The 24,363-nt window shown below is 42.6% G+C and overlaps 2 protein-coding genes across 3 annotated transcripts in view; both read left to right on the top strand.

Moving 5' to 3' along the window:
* Positions 1 to 816: 816 nt before the first annotated feature.
* On the top strand, positions 817 to 3,484 carry med6 (mediator complex subunit 6). The gene is made up of 8 exons (XM_086095596.1): positions 817 to 888; positions 1,296 to 1,455; positions 1,573 to 1,664; positions 1,798 to 1,880; positions 2,118 to 2,226; positions 2,307 to 2,422; positions 2,694 to 2,721; positions 2,999 to 3,484. The coding sequence occupies exons 1-8, from the start codon at positions 867 to 869 to the stop codon at positions 3,130 to 3,132; spliced, it is 744 nt and encodes a 247-aa protein (XP_085951722.1). The 5' UTR covers positions 817 to 866; the 3' UTR covers positions 3,133 to 3,484.
* Positions 3,485 to 4,022: 538 nt separating this feature from the next.
* pcnx1 (pecanex 1) overlaps positions 4,023 to 24,363 on the top strand; it is a 32,235-nt gene continuing 11,894 nt past the window's right edge. The window contains exons 1-20 of one of the 2 annotated variants that reach the window (XM_086095592.1): positions 4,023 to 4,406; positions 6,691 to 6,905; positions 9,052 to 9,151; positions 10,355 to 10,391; positions 11,537 to 11,599; positions 11,778 to 13,373; positions 15,524 to 15,653; positions 16,409 to 16,605; positions 17,056 to 17,149; positions 18,174 to 18,231; positions 18,925 to 19,136; positions 19,234 to 19,387; positions 19,486 to 19,518; positions 20,644 to 20,815; positions 22,094 to 22,204; positions 22,287 to 22,378; positions 22,466 to 22,575; positions 23,208 to 23,313; positions 23,864 to 23,956; positions 24,054 to 24,204. In XM_086095592.1, the coding sequence (XP_085951718.1) occupies positions 4,254 to 4,406; positions 6,691 to 6,905; positions 9,052 to 9,151; positions 10,355 to 10,391; positions 11,537 to 11,599; positions 11,778 to 13,373; positions 15,524 to 15,653; positions 16,409 to 16,605; positions 17,056 to 17,149; positions 18,174 to 18,231; positions 18,925 to 19,136; positions 19,234 to 19,387; positions 19,486 to 19,518; positions 20,644 to 20,815; positions 22,094 to 22,204; positions 22,287 to 22,378; positions 22,466 to 22,575; positions 23,208 to 23,313; positions 23,864 to 23,956; positions 24,054 to 24,204 (3,877 nt within the window). In that variant the 5' untranslated portion in view covers positions 4,023 to 4,253. Of the gene's footprint in view, positions 4,407 to 6,690; positions 6,906 to 9,051; positions 9,152 to 10,354; positions 10,392 to 11,536; positions 11,600 to 11,777; positions 13,374 to 15,523; positions 15,654 to 16,408; positions 16,606 to 17,055; positions 17,150 to 18,173; positions 18,232 to 18,909; positions 19,137 to 19,233; positions 19,388 to 19,485; positions 19,519 to 20,643; positions 20,816 to 22,093; positions 22,205 to 22,286; positions 22,379 to 22,465; positions 22,576 to 23,207; positions 23,314 to 23,863; positions 23,957 to 24,053; positions 24,205 to 24,363 lie in introns of both variants that reach the window. The other variant, XM_086095591.1, reaches the window with a different exon arrangement.

Below are 24,363 nucleotides of genomic sequence, written 5' to 3'. Positions count from 1 at the left end.
TGTTTTTTTGCTATCAGTTCATGTCATTAGTATAATTCGTGTATTTTTTTGATCCTTCAAATTATTATTTTTTTGCTCAATGTGCAAAAACAACCTAAAAACTATATTTTTAATTTTAAAATAAATTTTCTCAGCATTGTATCACCATTTTCTTCTATTGCTAAATCAGCAGAGGGAGCATCCACTTCCTAAATCAGGGGTCACTAACATGGACCCCACAGGCACCAGGTTGCTAAATCTTAAGGACCACATAAGAAGCATGCAGAGTTGTTCTAAAAATAGCTCACCCTCGAGATGCATACATTTTTGGGGGCGGGTGTTGCTACTTAAAAAAAAAAATAAATAAATAAATAAATAAATAAAAATAAAATATATATATATATATATATATATATATATATATATATATATATATATATATATATATATATATATATATATACACACCAGTGAGCTTCATCTACATTTCTTTAGCTGCTATTTAAAAAGATAATAATAAATAAATCACACTTGCATTGGTGTAAATTTGGAAATGACAGTCCAGTGGACCCCCACTTGCAGTTCGGCACCTATGGATTCACTTATCGTTATTTAATAATCGAATCAAGGGTAAAGAGATTACATTGCAGATTTCGTCATTCTAACAATTCAACTGATAAGCTATTGCCTTTATTTTTTGTTTTTAAATATCTGTGTAACTTGAAAAGGTCCCTTGATTATCCATTAAATCAGTTATAAATAATATAAATGCCATTCTCAAGTCAAATTCCTCGCTCTGCGCCTGTGAACTCGCCTCAGACGTCATCATAGAGCGACCCGACAATCCTGACTGTCGCGTCCTTTTTGTGCGACCGTTTATTTACGTCATGGCGTCGGTGGATTTCAGAGGTAGCGAAAACAATGGTTTCGTTATCATCATATCAATGTGTGTTTGGCAATAGAAGACGATCGAATGAGTCAAAGTTTAGGTTCAATAATTATATGAAGAATCAATGTGTTATTGTTGTTCGTTGTTCAGCGTTTAGCGTTAGCGGCTAGCATTAGCAGCGCGTTTATTTTCATTTATGGAATGGAAGGGGGTTTTCTCACCAGAGATGACCATTGAATATGAATCAAGACTGCTATGACGTTGAACGTAAAGTAATCACTGGCGCATTATTTACATTACTTTAACCTGATAACCTGACTTCCATCTTATCTCCAAAGTAATGTTCCTATGATCTAGCGAGTAAATGATATGACACTTGATGTGTGGCTTGCATCTTACTAAAAATGTATTCTGATTCACTTTGCAGAGAACCTGTTGGGCATATCCTGGGTGGACAGCGGCTTGGTGCCTATCCTCAACCCCGGAAATGTACTCGACTACTTCTCGGAGAGGAGTAATCCCTTCTATGACCGCACTTGTAATAACGAGGTGGTGAAAATGCAGCGGCTCAGCCTGGACCATCTCAAGTATGGTCATCTCGCTGTCACTATTGTGGAATTTTCTAACTAAATAAATATTTGTTTTGGAAAGAAAAATGTGTGATTATGTGACGGTTGACTGTACAGTGTTTCCTTGCTTTGCAGTCAGATGGTGGGAGTAGAGTACATTCTTCTCCATGCGCAAGAGCCCATTCTCTACATCATCCGTAAGCAACAGAGGCAGTCACCGACGCAAGGTGAATATTGTGTGTCCCAATAGACCATACATAATTTTTTTTATGTGGTAGCATCAGGATTTTCACTGTTGAGGATCAGTAAAGGGATGTGTTGTTTACACACCATTTTCTTGTCTAATTTTGCACCAACCAGTGATTCCCTTGGCTGACTACTACATCATCATAGGAGTGGTCTATCAGGCCCCGGACCTCAGCACGGTCATCAGCTCCAGAGCGGTGAGGACCAGTACAGTGAATAACCTCCGCCATTGGTGGGGAATAGGGACTGATTTAAATGTAAAAAATACAGAAAAATAAGCAAATAATAGACAAAAAAAATTAAAAAATTAAGATTTAAAATGCTTTTGAGCGAAACGTAGAATCTTGAAAAAATAATTTATTGCACAAAAATAAAAATACAGCATGATTACAAGATGGCAATATTTTATTTATTTATTTATTTGACCATTTCAGCTTTCTGCAGTTCACGGCATCCAGTCTGCGTTTGACGAGGCCATGTCCTACTGTCGCTACCATCCCTCCAAAGGATACTGGTGGCACTTCAAAGACCAGGAGGAGAGAGGTGAAGCATATTCGCTCACACGGACTTCACGCAATGTCACAAGAACATGCCAAATAAATAAATAAATGATGTTTTGACAGAAAAAAACAAGCCAAAGTCCAAGAAGAAAGAGGAGCCCGGTTCACTCTTCCAGAGACATCGTGTGGACACTCTGCTGCTGGACCTCAGGTCAAAGTTCCCGCCAACCTTCTACCAGGTACTTTGTCTGATTTCAGACATTTGTTGACATATTCAGATGACATTCTCTGTATAAAGGTGTCTCGTCAACCACTAGTTGAATAAGAGTAAAATCACAGAATCATGAGGAGAATGTTTTCAATATCCCCAAATAAAGTTGTAATATTGTGAAAATAAAGCCATAGAATTATAAGGAAAATGAATAAATTTGGCATGTAACAAGGGTATTCAAGTGTTTGCTTAAAAAAAAAAGAAAATGTATTTACCATGTGTTCTTTCTGCAATTTCAGCCAAAGCCCGGAGAGAAGCCCATTCCAGGTAGGATTTCAATTGTATTGACATATCAATTAACTACGAGGGCTGAACGATTAATCAAAATCAAACTGGCATTACAATGTATATCGTAAAATGCAATTTTAGAATTACACAAGCTGCTATTGGGGGGGAAAAAAATCATGGTTTCATGAAATAAAAAGCACACAAGACAACCTTGCCTAACAAACTCGTAACACAAGCAGGAACAAATCTACGTAAGCTACTGTATATGGCTAATGAAAACATTAGTAAAGTTTTTTTTTTTAAATGTGTGTCTCAGTGGAAGTGAAAAAAGAGCCCGAACCTCCCACGGAAACAGTCAAACAAGAGGAAAGGGAGCCGGCGGCCAAATCCTCCGCCCCCACCGCGCCGGCCAGCAAGCCGCCTCCCGAGAAGCGAGCGCGGCTCCAGTGACCACCATCACGACAACCGACTTATTCCGCTACCTGGCCCCGATGTGATCAGGAGGAGAAAGTAGTTCCCGTGTCGGGCCTGGATGCCTCGCATACAGCATTATTGAATAACGATAATAAGATGAACCCTGGTGGGGACGAGCCAGCGGATGTTTGATGATCTTTTTGATGACATCAGCATTTTGCATCCAGGATCAGTTTCATTCCTGCTTGTCTTTTTTTTTTTTTTTAACACATGCAGGAATGATGATGCGTCGTCGGCTCCTGCGGGAACCCAACATTCCTCACCCGTCTTATTTCATACACTGTGCTTTATTGTCTGTTTTGTGTAATAAATGTATTATGTTATTATATACCCGTTCATTTTTATTATTTACAACAGGGGACTCTGCACATTCTTGTCATTTGTTTTTTTAATTGAAAAACGACAAATTCAGCGGAAAACTCCTTTGTTATGATTGTTACACAATATGTTTTATGGATCTTGTGTTAAACATAGTAAGAGAGTCACTGTTTAGTACCAACAAAAAATACAGACGAAATTTAAATCTTTAAAGTATTTATAGTCAAAATTGCACAAAAATCCTACCCCAGTATTCACCTGTAATAAACAAAAGTAACACTAGATGTCGGCATTTGTCACTTTTGGGTCAAACTCAAGAAATTGTTATTATTTTATTTTGTAAGTTTTATTTTTATTAACCTGTAAGATCAACTTTTTCCTGAGTAAACCTATTACTTGTTTCCTCAAGTAGAAATACACATGCTTTATTTAGTCCACATTATGACGACCTTGTGATCGAATAAACGGTTCCGAGAATAGATGATGCATTTCCACGCGTTCGTCGTCTTCTTCTTCGCGTGATTAGCGGCGGAAGCCACGAAGAAGAGCGTCCTCGCAGGGCGTGGTGGGATAGCACGGTCCTCCGGTGGAGGACTCAAAGCAGCAGCCAAGCTCCCCGGCTTGGCTGACTGGAGGCTAGCTAGCGGTGGTAGAAGATGCCTAGGCCAGCGTCTCCGACCAACAACACGGCGCCGTTCGTCCGTTAGTTGTCGGCGGCGGCGTGCGTATCGCCCTCGCCGGCCGCGGTGGTCCCCGTCGTCGGTCCGCTAAAACAAGCCATGGGCTCGCAGACCCTCCAGATCCTCAGGCAGGGGGTCTGGGCTTCAATCACAGGCGGGTGGTACTACGACCCCGACCAGAATACGTTCGTCAACGCGCTCCATCTCTACATCTGGCTCTTCTTGCTATGCTTCCCCTTCACGCTGTACATGGTGAGTTCCCTTATTTTTTCTTGTTGTTGTTGTTGGTTGTTTAACCCCGCCATTTTATTCGACAAACAAGGGGAGCTCGCTCGCCTCCCCCCCGGCTGTCCGTCCAGTTTAGCGGCCACTGAGACACTACATAAGCAAGCCTCCCTGGTCTATTATCTGAGCGTACACAATGTAACGTGCCATTAAAGTACAACAACCCCACGAAATGCGCCTTTATGTCTCTAAATAGACCGTTGTTTTTAATATTGATGTTTTTTTTAAACAAAATGTTGAAAGCAACTTCTAATTTTACATGTAACACCGTTGAATTTACACTGGACCCGAATGGCCTCGAGTTACTTTGCTTATTTTATGTTTTTAATTCCCCCCTCTATACACCGATATTAAAAAACAATATCGGGAATAAATAAAAAATATTAGAAAAAAATTATCTGAAGTGATACAAAAATAATAGATGGAAATTAAATATTAGGACTAATAAAATAAAACAAAAACAGTATATATTTTTTTAATGATACAAAAAGCTACAAACATTTTCTGAAAAAAAAAGAACTATATAAAATTGCTTGTTTAAGCTATTTTACGTGAGTTAAACTTCAAAATCTTCCTTTTAATATTTGACACATGTGTATTAATGTATACAAATATGGACGGGTGGAAAAATATATTTGAGGGAGAAATAGACTGCTGACTTGAGGGGTAGGGGAAAATACATATTTGCCAATTATATTAGGATATAAAACAAATATTAGGAAAACATTTCTTAGAAAAATAAACATACTGGACAAAAATATGCCATTAGGGGGGAAAAAATACCAAAAATGTTCATTGTTTTTGAAAAAACAAACAAACACAAACTATTAGTTCAAAATGTATTACATTCAAATATATAAATATATATTATGTTCATCAAAGCTAGTTTAATTGACTGAGTTCTTCAAAATAGTGCCTCATTCCCTTTAATGTGTGACACCAGTGTAATTTAAACTGGAACCGAATGGTCTTGAGTGCATGAGTGCAACTAATTAGACAAAAATAATACAATGCAACACAATATTAGAAAACAATTCAAAATATTACATCAAAATAACACATTATTTTTTATAAAGAAGGGGGTTTTATTAGAAAAAATATACCAATATTGGGAAATAAGTGAAATAAATAAAAAATATTTAATGAAAAGTAATTAAAAAATAATGGCACATCAGGCAAAAAAAAAGCACTAATTCTATAATAGGGAAAAATGCTGAATGAAAACAATACCAACTATTATACTAAACATAATAGCATGAGAAATATATAAATATATTTTTTAATCTTTGTCCGAGTTCAAGTCACTAATTGTTCAAAATAACCTTGTGTCTAATTTTCACCAGACCCAAATGGCCTTGAGTACAAATGGCGTGTTTTTGTTTGTGTGTTTTAGTACCTCCCCCTTTCATCCAGTGTCCTTCTTAAGGGATGCTCTGTGACTTTGAGAAGCATGTAACAGTCATCTGTCACTTTTTTTTTAAACCCCCCTGGCTTTGCACTTTGACACATGGGGTGCACAATGTTTGTGTTCATTCTTACAGTGGAATTACACCCAATATTAAGAGTTAGACCAACATTTTTATTAACTGTAGAACAAATTATGTAAAATAACAGGACCAGAACTATTAGTCATTGTTTTTGTTTTATGTTTAGTCAACCAAAACTCGGAGTGTCAATAAACAGCTTGAAGCTTATTTTTTGATGGATTGTTCGTTATTTGCCAAATGTAATAATCATAAGATAAAAGCATTGCACTAAGATTTCTATTAGTGCCACCCCAGTGTCAGTTTCCCGGCCATACTAACTTCTATATTGAGGGTGTTTCAAATTAGTTTGTGGCTCGCCTTCTATTCCGAGAGTGGAAATCCACCGGTTAGCTCGGTGGTTTATAACCTGAGCCACAGCTAATAGCAGCCCAAACAGATACAGATGGTTTTCCACGTGCAGTGGCAGAAGACATGGATGCTGGATGGATGTTGGCGCAGTTGACGTGTCATAGGGATACAAGTGGCTCATCTACACTCACTATATCAGCTTCTTCTTGCTAACCAAAACAGCTGCAGTAATATGAAACGGTCCAATTCTCAAGGTACTATTATTGTGGTTATTTCACTACAACAACAAAAAAGGGTCTCATTGTGGGAAAAACGCACACAGTTAACAACTTTGGCTATTGGAGATCTTTTGCTAACTAAAAACAGCAGCACCTACCGGCGCACATCAACAGCCAAATGTCCGCATCTCGTGGCAGGCGTTGCCGTCCACCATGGTCATCGTGGGCATCTACTGCGGCGTGATCGCCGCCATATTCCTGCTGCTCAAGACGGTCAACTACCGGTTGCACCACGCCCTGGACGAGGGCGAGGTGGTGGAACTGCAGGCTAAGAAGACGCAGGGCGGCCGAGGCGGCGCCGAGGCGACGCGTGACTGCGGCGCGACCCGACGCCAGGACAGCAACGGCCCAGGGTAGGTTTTTTTGGTGTCTCCAGTGCAGGGGTTAGCAAATTTTTTGGGGGGGGCTTAGGGACCCTTTACATGAGAGACGTTTTAATCTGTTTATTATGTTTGTTTTGTTGGTAACTCAAGGCTCAACAACAATGCATAGCTTTTGGGTTGGACAAGATAGCGCTTCACTTATTAAGTCAACATTAGTATTTTCATCAGTGGAGGCAACGCTAAACTGCCAAATTGCATTTTACGAGTAATGTTTTCAGTGTTTTTAGGCAGCATGTGAAGCCCGTCTTGCTTAAGAATGAGATATTTCCAGCTCGGTTGACCCACGGGCCTCAGGAAGAAAAGGTTTGGGGAAAAATGTCCACGGAGTCACTGGTGTTAAATTCCAGAGACTCGAATGGCCCGGACAAGGGATACTTGGCGTCTAAATTCCTACAAATTGCATATGGTCACAGTCAGAAAGAACAAGAGTTCCTTTCTTGCAGGGATAATGGATGATGGTGAATGAAACATCCCAGGGGTATTAACTCTTCGCCCCAAAAACATTGGTGTAGTAAAGGAACAAAATGCTAAACTAAAGTGGTTTTCTTAATTAAAAAAAAAAATGCAAACAGTCTATTCTCCCAAGTTTGATGTGCACTCAAAACACGCATTTCTCAAATTAATAAGAAAATAATCCCTCTCAATATTGTGCTTCATTAATGCGTGCAATATTAAGTGATCATTATAATAGTAAAATGTAAAGTCTATTATGATTTCATGCTTCATTACCAATTTACATTAGGTTCCTTCTGCTTTGTGTGCCTTGGCCACTAGAGGGCAGTGTAATTCAGAAATGCATATGATACATGAAGAAGAGTTTCACAACAAAGCTGCAGTAATGTTAAGTCGCTTTTCAGTTTTATTTCTGGCGTTTAAATATCCATCGCTTTGTTATTTGTTGCTTTGTATATTGTGCTTTTTCTCCTTTTTCTCCTTGATGTTTTGTTTCCGTTTCTGTGACCTGCCTGGGGACAACGGATGGAAATTTGCCTATGGCTATAATCCGGCGTGGTGTGTTTACATGCATGTGTCCCATGTGACGTTCATTAACATTACACTGTCCCGACCAAATAAATAAAATTCAAATCCAAATCGCTTGAAGGTTATAACCACTGCACCATCCATGCTATTTTTGTTAGCCTGTCAATGGCAGATTGCATTGTGTGTTAGCATTAAGCTACCTGATGTTACACAAGTTGTTATGCTCTTTGTTTTACGTTTAATCTTAAACTGGGAAATGGTAATACAAATCAGGACGCAAGTTGCGCAACCACTTGGTGTAGTGATGACATTAAGTGGCTTCTAAGTCAAGGTACTGCTGTATTTGCAATTTTGCATACAAACATCAAAAATACAGTTGTCCCTGTTAATATTCTTACGGCAAGTTCAAAAGCTCTGGCAGGAAGAATAAAAACCCAGTGAGTTTGCACTCTTTTATTGCCCTTAACCGGGGCCGAGTGACTCATCGACATTCCAGAGTGGCGGTCCTGAGCTGGACCCTTTTGGAGGAGCACAAAAAGAAGCGCTCCGCACTTTACCCATCGGTCGTTTGCCCCACATCTGGAGCCCAAGTTGTTAGACAAACAGAGTTGATGTTGTTGACTCAAGGTGCTGTTGTTTTTGCGCGCTCCATATGACCGTTTCCCAGGATGTTTATCTTCGCCGCTTAACCCCGGTTACGAAACTTCCCCGGCGCATGGAAATGATTTATAGACAATCCCTGGCAGGCTGTTTGTTTTTTTCGGTCATCGCAGCCCGCTTGAAAAAGCACATCTGGGCTAAATATAGATCCCGCGGCTACTTTACATCACTTGAAGTCTCATTACTGTCCTTTATTTCACTCATCGAGGCTGCGAGAGACAAAACCCTTTTTTGGAGTTGCGTAACCTCGTCGCCCTTCATTCAATCAGCTCGACTGATTGAAAGGATGGAGATGAATGACGCGTAACGTCGGGTTGACAAGTTGCACCAAGCATTAGCGTGATGAATGACACACTAGGACAGTGAGTAACGCGTGTGTGTGTGTGTGTGTGTGTGTGTGTGTGTGTGGGTGGGGGTGTGTGTGTGTGTGTGTGTGTGTGTGTGTGTGTGTGTGTGTGTGTGTGTGTGCGCGCAGAGACCCTGGAGGGGGGATCGAGATGGCCGACTTTATCAGGCAAGAGACGCCGCCGGTGGACTGCAGCTCGCGGAACTCCTACATTGGGATGGAGCAGCAGGTAGTTACATTTATTGGAGTGGTGGAAAGTAAAAAAAACCAAACATACTTTATTACTGTATTTACCTTAAGTAGGTTTTCCTGTATCTGGACTAAACGTACATATTTATTTTCGTTCTTACGTTCTACTCCTTACTTTGTCAAAATAAGCTCGTTACTTTGTTCAACCTCTGCTGATGATAACGCAACCTAAAAAAAAAAAAGACGTTAATAGAGAAAAGGAGTCAGCCGGCGTTGAGATTGTGATTGCCGGTAATTGAAATCTTGGACTCCTTTTTAAGGCAGAAAAATTACAAGGAACGACCAGGGAGCATTAACGACGATAACGGATACGGATAAGCGAGATATTCAACATGCATAGCCTCATTTAAGAGATATTTTTTTGATGTCATTGGCTACAAGAATTATTTGTGGCAAATAGGTTGTCTCGCAATATCATAAAATCCAGTCAAATCTGAACAAATGCATACAGGTTTGGTGTGTTTTTTTGTCTCCAGTCGTTAGCTATGCATTAGCTAGTTAAGCTTTTTTTTTTTTATTACATGGTTCACATTAGTAAACCTATGGGAACATATTTTGATAGAGTGCCTAGTGTTTTTTTTTTCTTCCCACGACAATCACACTGCAAGTGAACAATAGAGGGAAACAATTTTTTTTATGCAGAGAAGTTTATCAAAATGGATTTACAGTACCTGTGTGTGTGTGTGTGTGTGTGTATTTTTTTTTTTACTTTTTCATTTTGCACTTACTGTCTGTACTTTTTAAATAAAAAAAAATGTTTTTTAATTTTATAATAGGAGTTGAATCAATACTTTGACTCAAGTATCTATACTTCTACATATGTAAAAACTTCATAAAGCTAGCTTATTTCATTACATTCTCCCATGTCTAATATTTTTATACAATATAGTGATATTTTTCTTTATTAATTTTTTTTTATATAAGAGTATAAATAAGTTACGAACGTGGTCAAGAAAGGAATTAAACTCGTAATTTAACTGTATCTTCTTTTTAGATTTTCTTGATCTCGACTTGGCCCCTCTGTCAGTTGGTTTAATGTTTTAAGCGGTGTGCTTCCGCCAGCGCAGGAATGGAAGTTCCACTTCATTAAGATCACGCGCCTTGTCAGTTGACCCTGCGTGAACATTTTTGCTCCACCTAGGACACATCTTCTAATTTATCATCTCTTGCATTCCCGTTCCAGACGGCGTCCACCCTCCGGAGAGCGACGGGAGCCAAAGGTAACGGAAACGGCGGTGGCGAGCTCCGCCCTCCCTCACATGCTAAGTCACGCTCGGCTAACGTGTCCGTCTGACTTGCGGCGTAGTCACGGGATGAGGCGCTCACTAGATAAGGCCGTAGAGTCAACACAAGCTCAGTGGTATTGAGTGTAGTGTGCAGACCTCTGCTAAGGCATAACAGTTGGGGGGGAAATAATTGAATGCGAGGCCTTGTAGTTTTACTCCTGTCCTGTAGGTGGCAATAAAGCATGTTGTAAATGCTGTTACAACGCAATACTGTAGGGAGCAGTAAGTGTTTGCAAAGTTTTAATTTCTCAAGCATGTGGTAGGCTATTGCCCAACTTGGCCCCGATACAGGTGGAGTTTAACAGCAAAAAATATCATTAAATTCCCTCAGCTGCACAAACACCAAACTGAAGGCAAGACATCTCGACGTGCTGGGGCAATGCTGTTCCACTCCTGTCCTGTAGTTGGCAGTAATGTCAGTTGTAAAGTATATGTAACCGTCCGCACACACGGCAACATTTTTCCCTTAGTGCTCCGTTTTCTGGTTGTGGGTGCCTGCCCTGCTTGGCCCCAATGCAAGTTGTCCGGACCACTGGCTGTGAGCAGAAAATTCCACACCTCCTTCCAGATTTGCACAAAAATGTAATAGGTTCTGTTGCCACCCCTTGGGAATAATTGTTGGAAACCGTGTTCTGCTTGATTAACAAAACAAAAAAAACTCCTATCTAAACAGAACTTCCTGACTTTCACTTTTGTGCTAGTGGAGGTAATAAAACTACAGGTTCCCACTGGCTCCATTGAAGAGCTTTTCATCCTCTGCGCTCGCCTCAAACACAACAAAGCAAAGCCGCTCCGGGAAATGAGTGCTGTTATTGAGAAATGCCGATTTTGATAAAGGATTTTTCTCAAAAGGTCGGCGCGGGCCGTACAAGAGAACATTCCGGAATTAGCGTTTCCTCATTTGGGGTGTTTCTGGAGAAAGCGCTAGGACTGTTACTGAGGTCACCCAACGGTAGATTGTGCAGAGAAACAAAAGACGGTGGCAGTCAAACAGGAAGGGCGACAACGGCACCTTGCCGAGCGCATTAATAATTGATTGAAGCTGTCGTCTCCTAATTGCTTCCCTCCTTTCTTTGCAGATGTGGGAAAGACGTCAGACGACATCAGCTTAACTCTGGTGGAGAGCTGCAGTCATGATCATGGTACGCACGCACGCACGCACGCACGCACGCACGCACGCACGCACGCACGCACGCACGCACGCAAATCCATTTGAAGGGATGCTTCCGCGGGCGAGCCGTTTTTTTTAAATTTCACACTTAATTACTCCAACTATTTATCCCTTATAAATATGTGTCTCCTTCCTTTTCGTGTTTTTAGATCTGCTCTCAGACACCAAGATGTACTGCCTGGTCCCCAACGACTCCTTCGCCTCCATGCAGCCCTCCACCTCCTTGTGTCCATCCGAGCTGTCCCGAGAACCCGCCGAGCTCTGCAACTCGGCCGCGTACCACTGTAGTCTGTCACACGAGGAGGCCGCCTCCCACATGCAGTCGCAGACCTTTAGGAAGGAGCCCCGTACGCGGGGCCTGCCTCGGACCTCCAGCTCGGCAGGGTCCGCCTTCCCCGACCCGGGCTTGCCGGACTTCGCACTCTATCCGCCTCCCAGGAGGGGCGGCCTGGATCCCGTGAGCGAGCTGGAGGCCGCCAGGCCGCAGCGGGAAGCCGGCGAGCGGCTCCACCAGCAGGACCAAGCAGTGGCCTCCACCTCGGGGCTGGAATGTTACAGGCACAAAGACCCGCACAGGGTACCCCGCTCCGTCTCCAGGGAAGCCGGAGAGGGCGGCTCAGGTTTATACCAAGCGGACACAGGTGGCGGCGGGAAGGACCACAACGTTGGGAGAAAATCCCGGCGAGGCGAGCGCAGTGCCGAGAGCCTGCGCAGCCTGAGCACGCGCAGCAGCGGCTCCACCGAGAGCTACTGCAGCGGCACCGACCGCGACACGAACAGCACCGTCAGCAGCTTTCACAGCGAGCAGACCAGCTCCACGCACGTGGAGAGCCTGCAGTCGCTAGACGCCGCGTCCACCCACGCCGACAGCCGGACGTGTGCCCGGGATGTCGGCGGCCTTCCTTCCAGGGAGGCCAACAAGAACCCGCACGCAAATGAGCTGACGGCTAACCGGCCGGGGACCGCCGGGTCCCCTGGACCTCCCGAGCTCACCGAGGGCAACAGGAGCCCGGAGGGGCCCGTCGCCAGGACTTCTGCCGACGGCTCAGTCGAAGCGGTCGCCGCGGACCGCGCCGAGTCAAGCAACCTTGTTCAGAGGACTTGCTCTTTGTCCACCGGCCGCAGCGGGCGGCGGCGGACGGGCAAGAAACGGGCGAGCAGTTTCGACGCAAGCCGCCACCGGGACTACATGTCGACACGCGGGCTGGCCAAGCCTTGCAGCGCCGTGTTCCCCGGGGCCGGCGGAGAGGAGGACTCCAGCGACCACAGCGAGTTGAGCTGCGCTTCTAGCCTCCCCTCCGCCCGCCACCTCAGCACGGACAGCTCCTCCAGCGCCAACTCGCGCTCCTGCCACTCACCCGAGGGGCGCTACCGGGCCCTCAAAGCCAAGCATGCCGCAGCCAACACGGCGTCAGAGGCGGGAGCACGGGGAGGGAGGCGGCGTGCCTCCCGGCGTACCCCCAGCACGGGCAGCGCCAAAACGCACGCCCGGGTGTTGAGTTTGGACAGTGGCACCGCCGCCTGCCTTAATGATCCCACGCGTCTCGGCGCTCCCGCCGGCCCGCGGCCCCTCACCACCTCCAAATCTGACCTGGAAGCCAAAGAAGGGGAGGTCCTGGATGCCGCCTCTTTGCTGGGTCGCGCCTCCCAGCTGGAGTCAGTGACGCGCTCCAGGAACAGTCTGCCCAGCCAAGCCGTCTTCTCGGAGACTCAGGACGCCGCCGCCGCTGCTGCTTGCCTTCGGGGTATGTAGTGGGAACGTCTGTGAATGCTGACCCGTCACTACATTAGTGCCGGTTTACATTTCTAATGGGTCAAATGTACTGCGTAAATCCAGCATATCATGATGACATGGCGTTTGCGCACTAAAGCCAGCCCTGACTTTAGGCAGTGCTGTTGGGTGTTTAAAATGATATTGTTGTTAAATCACTTTGTTTTTTCAGAAAAAAAAAAAATATTTAGGGGGGGGGGGTGGTTAGCGATGGAAGAAAAAAAATCTGAGAGAAGTTTTATATATTCATGAAAAACATTTTTAAGGTTAAAATCTTTTTTGATAAAATGTTGTTGTTTTTTATGAAAGTGTATTTTCACAAAACGGATTAAATATTTTTTGAGGGAGATAAATAATATTTTTGATGAGCCTTGTTTTCTTCTTAAGAAAAAATATTTTTTTAAGAAAGTAAGACAGTGGACTCTGTTTGGGACCCACAAATTAATATTCGCAGATTTTTTTTCCCACTATTTGTAATATTAAAAAAAAAATGGGTGGGGGATTAACCCCAATTTTTTGTGGAAGAGGCATTTTGGAGGTTTATTAATTATAAAAAACAAAAGTATTTACAATTTTTATGGACTTTTTTGTAGTATAATTTTTTTGAGAGGAATCTTTTTTTCTTCAAGGAAAACTAATGAAAAGTTGTTGTTTTTCAACCAAGAATTAGTGTATATAAAAACAAAATTTTGAGGGAACAAAACATTGTTCTGAGGGAAAAAAAACAAAAATTCAAGAAAATCCCCCCATATGTCATGCCTGATATATTGTTGCTTTTCATCCACATCAGTGATGCTGTCATAGTGAGTTTCCATGAGCCCAGCATTCCCTCATGCATTTTATGACACCGCAGCACGTGCTCTGCGTTAAGCTTAGACAAACAGCTGCTCTCTTATTTGTGACACACGCGCACGCTAATAATGGGCTAACCCCCCCCCCCCCCCGCCCCACATTCTGCAGACCTTGCAGGCTTGTTGCTTTTGGGTTCTTGTGAGACTCTCACTTAGCAGTCACAGATTCAGAAAATCTGCAGTAATTACATTTTAACAGCTTGTCTTTTTAAGACATTGTGGATGCATTTGGGAACTTCTGAATTTACAGGCGCATTTTACAGAAGGTCCTTTTCTGTCCCCCGGCTCACAAAACATGATCTTTAAAGGCATGCTTGGTTGAAATTTGGTGTAAAAGAATATTTTGGGGATGAACTAGAATGGAGTCGGGAAACCAGACATGCCATGTCTTCTTCCATTGTCACTTGATTTCATGTGTCCCAAAGCTTTATGGCTGCTGTGGTGAATATTAGTTATTGGAAAAGAAACAGTTTGTCGTAACGTCTTTTTCCTGGCATTTTTTTCCCCCCTCTCGCACGCCCTCCGCCCTCTATCGTTATTCTTGTTAGACTATGACCTTTTCTCGTGTCATGAGGCTTTTCTGTTGATATATACTATTTCATTTAAAGAAAAAAATTCCGACATCTATGCTAAGTTGTAAAATAATGTGAAGGGGGGGGGGGGATTATATTATGGGTGAAAAATAATTTTGTAAAAAGATTTTCGGGCAAAATTCACTTACACCAAAAAGGAAGCATTTGTTTAAGACAAATTGTTCATTTTACTAGGGGAATTGTGGGGGGGGGGGATTTGTAAGAGAAAGGAGGGGAAAAAAATATTTTTTTTACCCTTCAAAATAAATAAATTGTTTCGCCTGTGATGAAAACATTTATTTATGTATTCATTTTTTGGTGTGTTTGGTGGGGGGGGGGGGGCGACTAGCCCGATTGTATATAATCTCCTCCAAAAGTACAAAAATTTCAATGTCAATTCCTTTGTTTTTGTTGTATTTTGAAGACTTTTGGATTTCAAATCCAATGAGACAAAAGTTGACAATTCCGCTCTTTATTTCATGGTATTTACATCGAGATGTGTCAAACAACTCAAGACAGAGCATCTTTTGTTTGAAGCCACCCACTTTTCAAGTGAGCAAAAGTACTGGAACAGACAATATTACATTCACTTGGTGAACGACATTTAATACGTCGTGACGTAGGCCTTACCTGCAATAACTGCCTCAAGCCTCCAGAGAATCACTCTGATTGCCACATAACCCCGTTTTTCTCGATCACAGCCCCCGGCAGCGAGGAGACGGTGGTATTCCGCCGCGAGCGGAGCACGTTTCGCCGGCAGGCGGTGCGACGGCGGCACAACGCTGGCAGTAACCCCACGCCGCCATCCTCCCTCATTGGATCTCCCCTCAGGTACGGCGAAGCGTCTTATCATGTCTTTCATATTAATTCATGGTTTATTGGCCTTTTATTTTAGCATAAGCCTAAGCTGTAAGACCAAAACATTTATGTATCATAAAACTGATATTGTTTATTTTAATACAGATGAATGTATTGCTAAATAAATGCATGGGAAGACAACCTTGAAAAAGTTATTTGCATTATTGATGGGAAAAATTTGCAATGGGATCATTTTTGAAAATTGTTCAAGCCCCACATAACGCCATCATCACGTGTTATGTTTTTCTCAGCATGTGATCCCTTTCATCCTTTCCGCTGCCGTTACAGTGCCGTGTCATCTACTTAATGGCATTTTGGGTGGCCAGGCAAAAGAATGGAGTCCTTTCAACTTTGCCAGGCTTGCCTAATCAATTTCCTCACAAGTGCGCATGATTTGCCGGTACAGCCGCATTTGCTGTTTTTCTGTTGCTCCCAAAGCCATTTGGAGATCTGCTGAATTTCAAAAATATTTATGACCTTAAGCACTTGTTTTTTTTCTTGCATTTGTTTCCCAATGTGCCCCCTGCCAAAACTCACTTAAATCAAATCAAATCAAGTCTAAATTTGGTGGGCAGAAAAAAGGGTACTCGTGCCTTTTTTTTTTTTTTTTTTTTTTTTTGAAGCATAGACCAACCAATTATTAGACCCTACCTGAGACAGACCGACCCTCCATTTACCTTCCCAGTTTCCATGGCGTCTCACATTCCTCCCCCACTTCTCCCCCACAGCCTCCAGGAGGCACTCAGCCAGGCCACCCAACCTCTCACCTGCCAGGCCAAATCCACTCAGCCGTCTCGCACCGCCTCCCAGGTGACGGTGCTGAGCGCCAGCGCCTCCCTGCTGGCCAGGAACGGCAGCGCGCACCTGGAGGGCTCTCAGGACAAGGCCTCGACCGTCGGCGCCAGCAGCTTGCAGGATGACCTCGGTAGGGGGAACAATAAAGCCCTCCATTTTAATGTGAAATATGTTCTGGACAAGTTGTTTGATGTTAGCGTAGGCGCAAACGATGAACCGCGCTGTTCAGCGCTTCTGCTTGGGATCGTTGCAGTCAGTCAGACGGCCACGTTTGGCCGACTGATGTGATCAGATCCTCAAGTAGAGTGCACATTATCCATGCTCCAGTTATCGACGTTTGTGGATGGCGCGTCTGCAGCCACCTCTCGGATTATTAGCATGATAGCAAATGGTCTGCCAAAGATTCTTCGACGTCTTCCTATGCAAACCAATGTGTATTATTAGAACGTGTTGAGAAATACTACGTTGTAAGGAGAGCAAATCTCTGGTTTCCCTCCCAATTTTGTGTTCGTGCTTGTAAAAAATACATTTTAGTTGTTTATTTTAAACACGTCTGTTTTTTTTGTTTTTGTTTTTTAAGGAAAACTCACACCCTCCTTGTATGAGGCTGTCGGGTGCGACATGTCCCTGGTCAACTTTGAGCCCGCCACCAGGCGAGCCTCCAATAACATTTGGTGAGCAGAACACAAACTATATACTGGACACGATCAGCAGCTTGTCTTTAGTATAAACAGGAACCGATTTAATGATAATTTGAAATGAAGCGATAGTAAAATGGCTCACTCTCAATTTTCCCATAAATGACAGATTGTCATAGGCTTAAATCTTTTTTTTAATTTTTTTTTATAAGTGCTTCATAGCTTGTCTTGTTTTTAGGAAACAAACAATCTTGAGTGTAACTGTTAACAATAGTAATTAACAATAGCTTAAAACATTTATTTTTTTTGGAAAGTGTAACAGAACCAATCTTTTTTTAGGAAATGGTTGAAGTGCAGCATTAACATTAATGATATATAACCGCTTATAGGTTTTCATTTTCAGGAAAGTGCAACAACGAGTGTCTTCTTTTTTGGAAAAAAAAAAAAAATGCAGCAATAACAGTAGTAAAACTATTTAACACAGCTTATGATTTTCATTTGAGGCAAATGCAACATTAATAATTCGTACCTGTACTGATGTGCAGCAGTACCTCCAGTCATATTAAGCAGCTTGGAGCTTTTCAATTTAGGAAATTACTAAACCGCAACAGTGACAGTAGTCAACATTTATAAATGCCTGTCGGTCCATTTTTAGGAAATGGTTGAAATGCAGCAGGAGGAGGCTAATAACATCTGAACAATGGCGACGAGTCCCACAGTACATATTTGAACCGCCCGAATTTTGCGGTTCTCCAAACACCAATTACATGAAAGTTGCATTAGCGCCACGCTGTTGTCGTTGTTCTCCCTACACCAAGTTTGGCATGCCGCCAAAACCGCTATCGCTAGCTATTATGTCTTGATAGCTCGAGGTTAACCTACACTGGAGTGTACGTGGCGAGAACGTCAGGCCGTCACGCTGCCCGTCTCGCATCTCATCCCAGTATGTTCCGTGTGTGGGAATTGCTCTCGTGTGTGTTTGGTGACCGCCAGTGGAATGCTAACTGAATACAGCGGCTTCCTCCTCTTACGGCTAATGTGGTTATTATGTGTTGTGCAGGGAAACGGACTCCCACCTCTCCAGTTCTACCTCAGTTCGTTTCTACCCTCATGACCTGGTGAGCAGAATGTGTTCTGTATAAAAGTGTGTGCGCCGCATCGCAGTAAGAATCCAGCTGGCTATGAGTGGGTGGCGATAAAGCTTTTAATGCTTCTACCAACATAGCTTAGTATTGATGTACAGCAGTGCCTTGACTTAAGAGTTTCAGTCATACCCGGACAAACTCAATTCCAATCAATTTTACAAAGTGAAATGAATTGAAATGTGCCATGTATGGTCTCAACTCAAGTCATTTTTCACAATAAGCAAATATTGGAGCAATTCTTCAGAAAAGGTTTCAAGGCGTTTAATGCTCTTCCCAGTCGAAGCTTGTCATGTGTTTAAAACCTTTAGTCTGCTAGATTAATGCTAATGCTAACACAAAATGAGAAAAGCATTTGATATTTGAACAGAAATGATGTATGATGCGTCACATTTAGGTAGTCCATATAACAGTACTCCTTTACATATTCTTTATCCTCTGCGAGGAGCTGAGACTTATAATGCACAGGTTGTTTGGTCATTTGGTAGGCTCTCTTTTTATTTATTTATATATATATATATTGTTAATTTCAATGTAAGTAAAATGATAAATTCATAATATATGAAAAGTTGAAGTGATAAAAGGCACCGATTTGTTTGCATTGTTATTGTAAAGTGGACGTGAAGATACCAGTGTACTCTGACGGCGAGGCAGCTCTCCTTCCCCCAGATCCGCCTGAACCGCCTGCTCACCATGGACCCGGAGCTGCTGGAGCAGCAGGACGCCGACCTGAGCCCGGACCTCCATGCCGTGCCACTGGGACCCGACGACCCGGCTGCCGCTGCCGGCAAGGCCAAGCAGTACTACCGACTGTGGCTCATGCCTTACCTGTGGGTGGGGCTGCACTTTGACCGCCTCACTCTGCTGGCGCTATTTGACCGGTAAGTCGCAACAGCATCGGGGCCCCGCCGGGCTCAGTGTGGTTCTTTTATCAACATTGACAGCCACTCTGAATGTTTTTGATACGTTTTGTCCCAGGAACCGGGAAGTTCTGGAGAACGTGCTGGCTGTGGTGCTGGCCGTCCTCGTGGCCTTCCTGGGCTCGGTGCTTCTGGTGCACGGCTTCTTCACCGACATCTGGGTCTTTCAGTTCTGCCTCGTCATCGCCAGCTGCCAGTATTCTTTGCTCAAGGTGAAGAATATGATCGTTTTAAAGACTTTTTTTTCTCCACGTTTTGTCAGTTGACTTGATTCTTCTTCTTCTTTTTTTTTTACCTGTTTCATTGGCAGAGTGTTCAACCAGATTCCTCCTCCCCACGTCATGTAAGTCAGTGCTCACATAATTTTTTACTACAGCTGCTGTTGACCACAGCTTACACACAAACACTCATACACACCAGGCCCCGCCTCTTAAAGGCACATATCTAACACACAGACCTTTTGTATACATTTTATATTTTTTTGAAAGTGTTTTTAACAAGTTTAAAGCTGTACTTCAGTTGTAAATGTTTTTTTTGGGGGGGGGGGGGGGCTTTCCATATTGCGGATTTTGATTTTTATAGTAGGTGGGTCTAGTTCAGGTACTCAACAGGATGTTGAGCCACCCGAAAAAAAATTCATGAATAAATACGACGAAATCCATACTTTCATTAAATATTCAATATTTTGAGTTTATCCACTTAAACTGATCAATCATCATAGATAAAAAAAATTTGGGCATGTCAGGTTAAATCTTTGATGAATGAGATATAAACCCCAGATGGCAAATGTAAAATATCCAGCTATATTTTATACTTAAAAAAAACAAACCCATAACGTAAATAAAATGCAGCTACACAAAAGTAATATTTTCTTAAACACTTTAATAAAGAGAACAAAAATGCTACATTTGAAATCATCATTGAAATTGATCATATTATGAATATTCAGAGCGCAGGTGCTGGTTTTGGCAGGGCCGCCATAACATGGCTTATGGTGACTCGACAGGACTTTTGCATTTGACAGGACTGCCTCAAAAGTGTTGAGTTTTAAATTATGAAGAATGCATAATCTCCTTTTAATCCACATGAAATACATTTTTATTATTCAGTACTCGTCTCATGTTGGTTCATTTAACGCGACGCCGCTTACTCTGTCCTTGCGTCAGCAGTCGCGTCTTTTATTAATGCCGCTCCCGCTTGGCCGCGGGCATCGTGGCTTTAAATAGCCGACCCTGAGTTTAGAGCGTGTGCACACTGCACGTATGCAAAATTTACCATTCTTCTACCATTGCAAAATGGCCAAATGTGAAATGCTGAAATTGATGCTCGAAGGTCGAATACATTTGTCAAGCATACTCTTGTAGATACACAAAATAATCTCACACAATGTAAAAAAATAAAAAATAATAAAAATAAATGTAGACGCTTTGTCTCGTCTTTACTGCGTCAACTCTGCCGCCACCTCCAGGGCCACAATCGCATCATCGCCTACAGCCGGCCCGTGTACTTCTGCCTGTGCTGCGGTCTCATCTGGCTGCTGCATTACACCAGCTTGAGGACCAGCTCCTCCCGCTTCACGCTGTACGGCGTCGCTCTCACCAGCTCGCTCATCCTCGCCTCCGCCAGGGACCTCGTCATAGGTGAGTGGTGGTAGTTGTGGTGATGGTCTTTTGTTGTTGGTAGCCAAAAATTGTATTTGAGTACTGTCAGTTAAAAACAAAAAAACAGGACTCAAATAAAAGTAAAGGCTAATCCACCAAATAATGATTTGAATAAGAGTGAATAAGTAACTCAATACTCAAATACTACTAGTGTTGTTCCGATACCGGTATCGGGATAGGCCCCGATACGGCATTAAAACAGCGGTATCGCCATCGGCAAGTACTAACAAGTAACGTGCCGATACCATTATTTCCGACGCTAATATCGGACTTTGGATGCAGCATCTTGTGTCTCGCCTATGCACGGCATTCACTGATGTGCGACGTGTTCACTGCATGCCAAGCTAAGATACCTTATTGGCCCTTGAATGCTCTGAACCAATGGCAGGGCATATATTTCATGTTCAAAAAAACAACAACAAAAAACTAGTTGTCGTCATCGGTCGATCCTGAAAAACTGTATCGGGGGCCAAAAAATGGTATCGGAACAACACTATCAAATACTGAAGAACTTGCGACTAACTACATTTTTTAAACCAGAGTGTCAATGTCAAATTTCCAAATAGTGTCACCCCAACTAAAGCAAGACATTTAATCTGTATAGAGTAGGACTTTGAATTTTTTCCTATAAATTCTTAAGAAAATCAAATTTTATTTTATTTTATTTTATTGAAATGTACTGTTCACATTAATTTAAAAATATTTTCTTATATTTATGAAAGACCCGACTTACTACACTGAAAGGCATTTCAGAATCTTTTTAATTTATATTTATACAATTATTGAATTAGTATTATGAACATTTTTTTTTTATCTCATCCTGTTAATGTTTGTGTAATACTTAAGTGATTATAACACGTGCTAATTTCATTAATCAACAAAATCATTTGACCAGTTACCGCCTCTGCGAAATGTACTTTAGAATTGAATATTTGGAAAGTTTTTGTCACGTCCTTTACATTTAAGAACAATTGACGTTCCATAATTAAGCGACATAGGATTGAATTGAAGTGAATCGAATTGGAAATCGAATCGAACTGAACTTGTTGTGAATCAAAATCAAGTAACGCCATGGATACTCGGCTAAGGTTTTGGAAATTTTACTCCGTTAATAGAGCGCGTTACTACACACCTCCCGAGTATTAGTTGGTAGTGATGCTAGTTGTAATACTAGTCATGATGGTAGTAGTGATACTTGTGGTGGTTGTGATCATCGTAGGCGACGATCATTAATGATGTCCTCGTGTGTGTTTTCAGTGTTCACTCTGTGTTTCCCCATCATCTTCTTCATGGGCCTGCTGCCACAAGTCAACACGTTTGTCATGTATCTCTTTGAGCAGCTGGACATCCACATCTTTGGGGGCAATGGTGACTCTCTCAATAAACACTCCTTTTGTATTTGGCTTTACTGCAAATGCCACTTTTTTGACTTGAAATGCATCGCCTGCAGCCTCCACCAGCCTGCTGTCGTCGCTCTACAGCGTCCTGCGCAGTGTGCTCGCGGTCGCTCTGCTGTACGGTTTCTGCTACGGCGCCCTTAAGGTGAGCGTAACGTTTCGCACCGTTTTGCGGGATGGATCGCTCGGCAGCCGTTTACGATTCATACGTTCGACATTTGGGCTCTTTCAGGAGAACTGGGAGCCTCATCACATCCCCGTGCTCTTCTCCGTCTTCTGCGGTCTGCTGGTGGCCGTGTCTTACCACCTGAGCCGGCAAAGCAGCGACCCGTCCGCACTCATGTGAGCACACGTGACCGCAGTCACTCGAATGTAGGGGGCGGGTGACCTTTTCGCTGACAGGAAATGAAGAAAATCTGAAGTTGTCTGTAAAAAAAAAATGTCATCTTTTAATCAATCGAGTCAGCGGCGGGCAAAATTGTGTGCTCGTCGCGCAGCAAGATCCACATGTGACCGAGCCCTGCCGCCAATATTGACAAGTTTATAATTGCCTGTGGATGCCACAAGATGGTGCCACAGCACGACATTTCAGTGACTCGGCAAGGTTTTCCTTACATAACTAGTTCCATAATAAATCTGCAAATATATGAAGTTGCAAGTAGCGAATAAATGGGATAATATTGTATAATTAAGTACTATTTTTGTAGAAGTATGTATGATTTTTTTTTAAATTAAAAATAATAAATCAATAAAACAAGTTTAATTAACCAATTTTAGTTCAAATCTGCTCAATTAATACAAGAAATATTACAAGACTGTCATAGATTGGTGTATGTGGCCCACGGGCCATACTTTTCCCACCATAGAAGCAATATATTTTCTCACACTATTGTCGTCCTTTGAATGTACCAACAGTGCCAATACTCGCCATGAAATCCCTGATTTTGCTAACCTGCTTACATGTCGCCGTCTAGCTCACTGATACAATCGAAGATTTTGCCCAACCTGAGAGACAGCAACCCGGAGGACCCCTTGTCGGAAGTGCGGGACCCTCTGCCCGAGAAGCTGAAGGCCTCAGTGGTGAGTTTCAGAAGCGTTTTATTTGCTTTTTATTTTTTTTTAGATTTATTACATTGTTAGATTTTTTTTTTTATATATATGTATTTTATATATATTTTTGGACTTTATTCAATTATTTAAACATAATTTCACAACATGTGCACATGTTTTATCATGTTTTATAGCTTAAGTTTTATCATTATTCACAAACCTATTGAAAAACTTGCTGCAACGTGGCCCTGGTTGATCTCTTATACTCTGCTGCCACCTGCTGGCAATGTCGGAAAGTGAAAATCGACAGAAGCATGAACTTAACCTTATTCATTCTTTGTGTTTAACCAAAGTAAGACATTTGCAAATGTTTGCTTTTACTTTGCATAAATAAATGAAAAATGATCAGCACTTTTGCCAATTCTCTGATAACCCGTTCATGCACACAAGAGTCAATTTAATACATTATGAAAATGATTCTTCTTTGCAGGCCGTATTATTATTAACCTGTAATTGCCCGCCTCTCATGACTTAAAGCTGCTTATTAAGGATTGTCATTTGGACTGACTTTTTTTTGAAGAATGAGCGTCTGCAGTCCGACTTGATCGTCTGCGTGGTCATCGCCGTACTCTACTTCGCCATCCACGTCAGCACCGTCTTCATCGCCCTGCAGGTACGTACGTGCACTCGCCGTTCTCCCAAAAAGTTTTTGAAAGTCTCTTCATTTTGTGCAATCAACGGCATTGTCGTCTCCTGCATGCCCACCGCAGCCCTTCCTGAGCTACGTGCTGTATGCGCTGCTGGGCACGGTGGGGCTGCTCACACACTACCTGCTACCCCAGGTGCGCAAACAGCTGCCCTGGTACTGTTTCTCACACCCGCTGCTCAAGACCAAGGAGTATTACCAGTTTGAAGTCCGGGGTGAGTCGTCTGCTAAGGTCTGGAATTTTCCCAAAATGGCTGCTTGAAGCCAAACATGTAGACTTTCCGTTGAATTGATTTGAGACGTTTTCACATCGCTGTTGTGATAGACATGCGCCCACGCAATTTCATATAAATAAGTGAAACTGCCATTGGGGA

The sequence above is a fragment of the Leptonotus elevatus genome, chromosome 14, assembly GCF_054856555.1.
Source record: "Leptonotus elevatus isolate MCC_2025b chromosome 14, RoL_Lele_1.0, whole genome shotgun sequence".
NCBI classification, from domain to species: Eukaryota; Metazoa; Chordata; class Actinopteri; order Syngnathiformes; family Syngnathidae; genus Leptonotus; species Leptonotus elevatus.
The sequence above is the reverse complement of the archived record's forward strand: the minus strand, read 5'-3'. Positions and strand labels throughout refer to the sequence as shown.

Coding starts and splice junctions, on each gene's coding strand:
- med6 (XM_086095596.1), top strand. CDS start 867: ATGGCGTCGGTGGATTTCAGAG. Junction 1,881..2,117: donor CGGTCATCAGCTCCAGAGCG/GTGAGGACCAGT, acceptor TGACCATTTCAG/CTTTCTGCAGTTCACGGCAT. Junction 2,227..2,306: donor CAAAGACCAGGAGGAGAGAG/GTGAAGCATATT, acceptor ATGTTTTGACAG/AAAAAAACAAGCCAAAGTCC.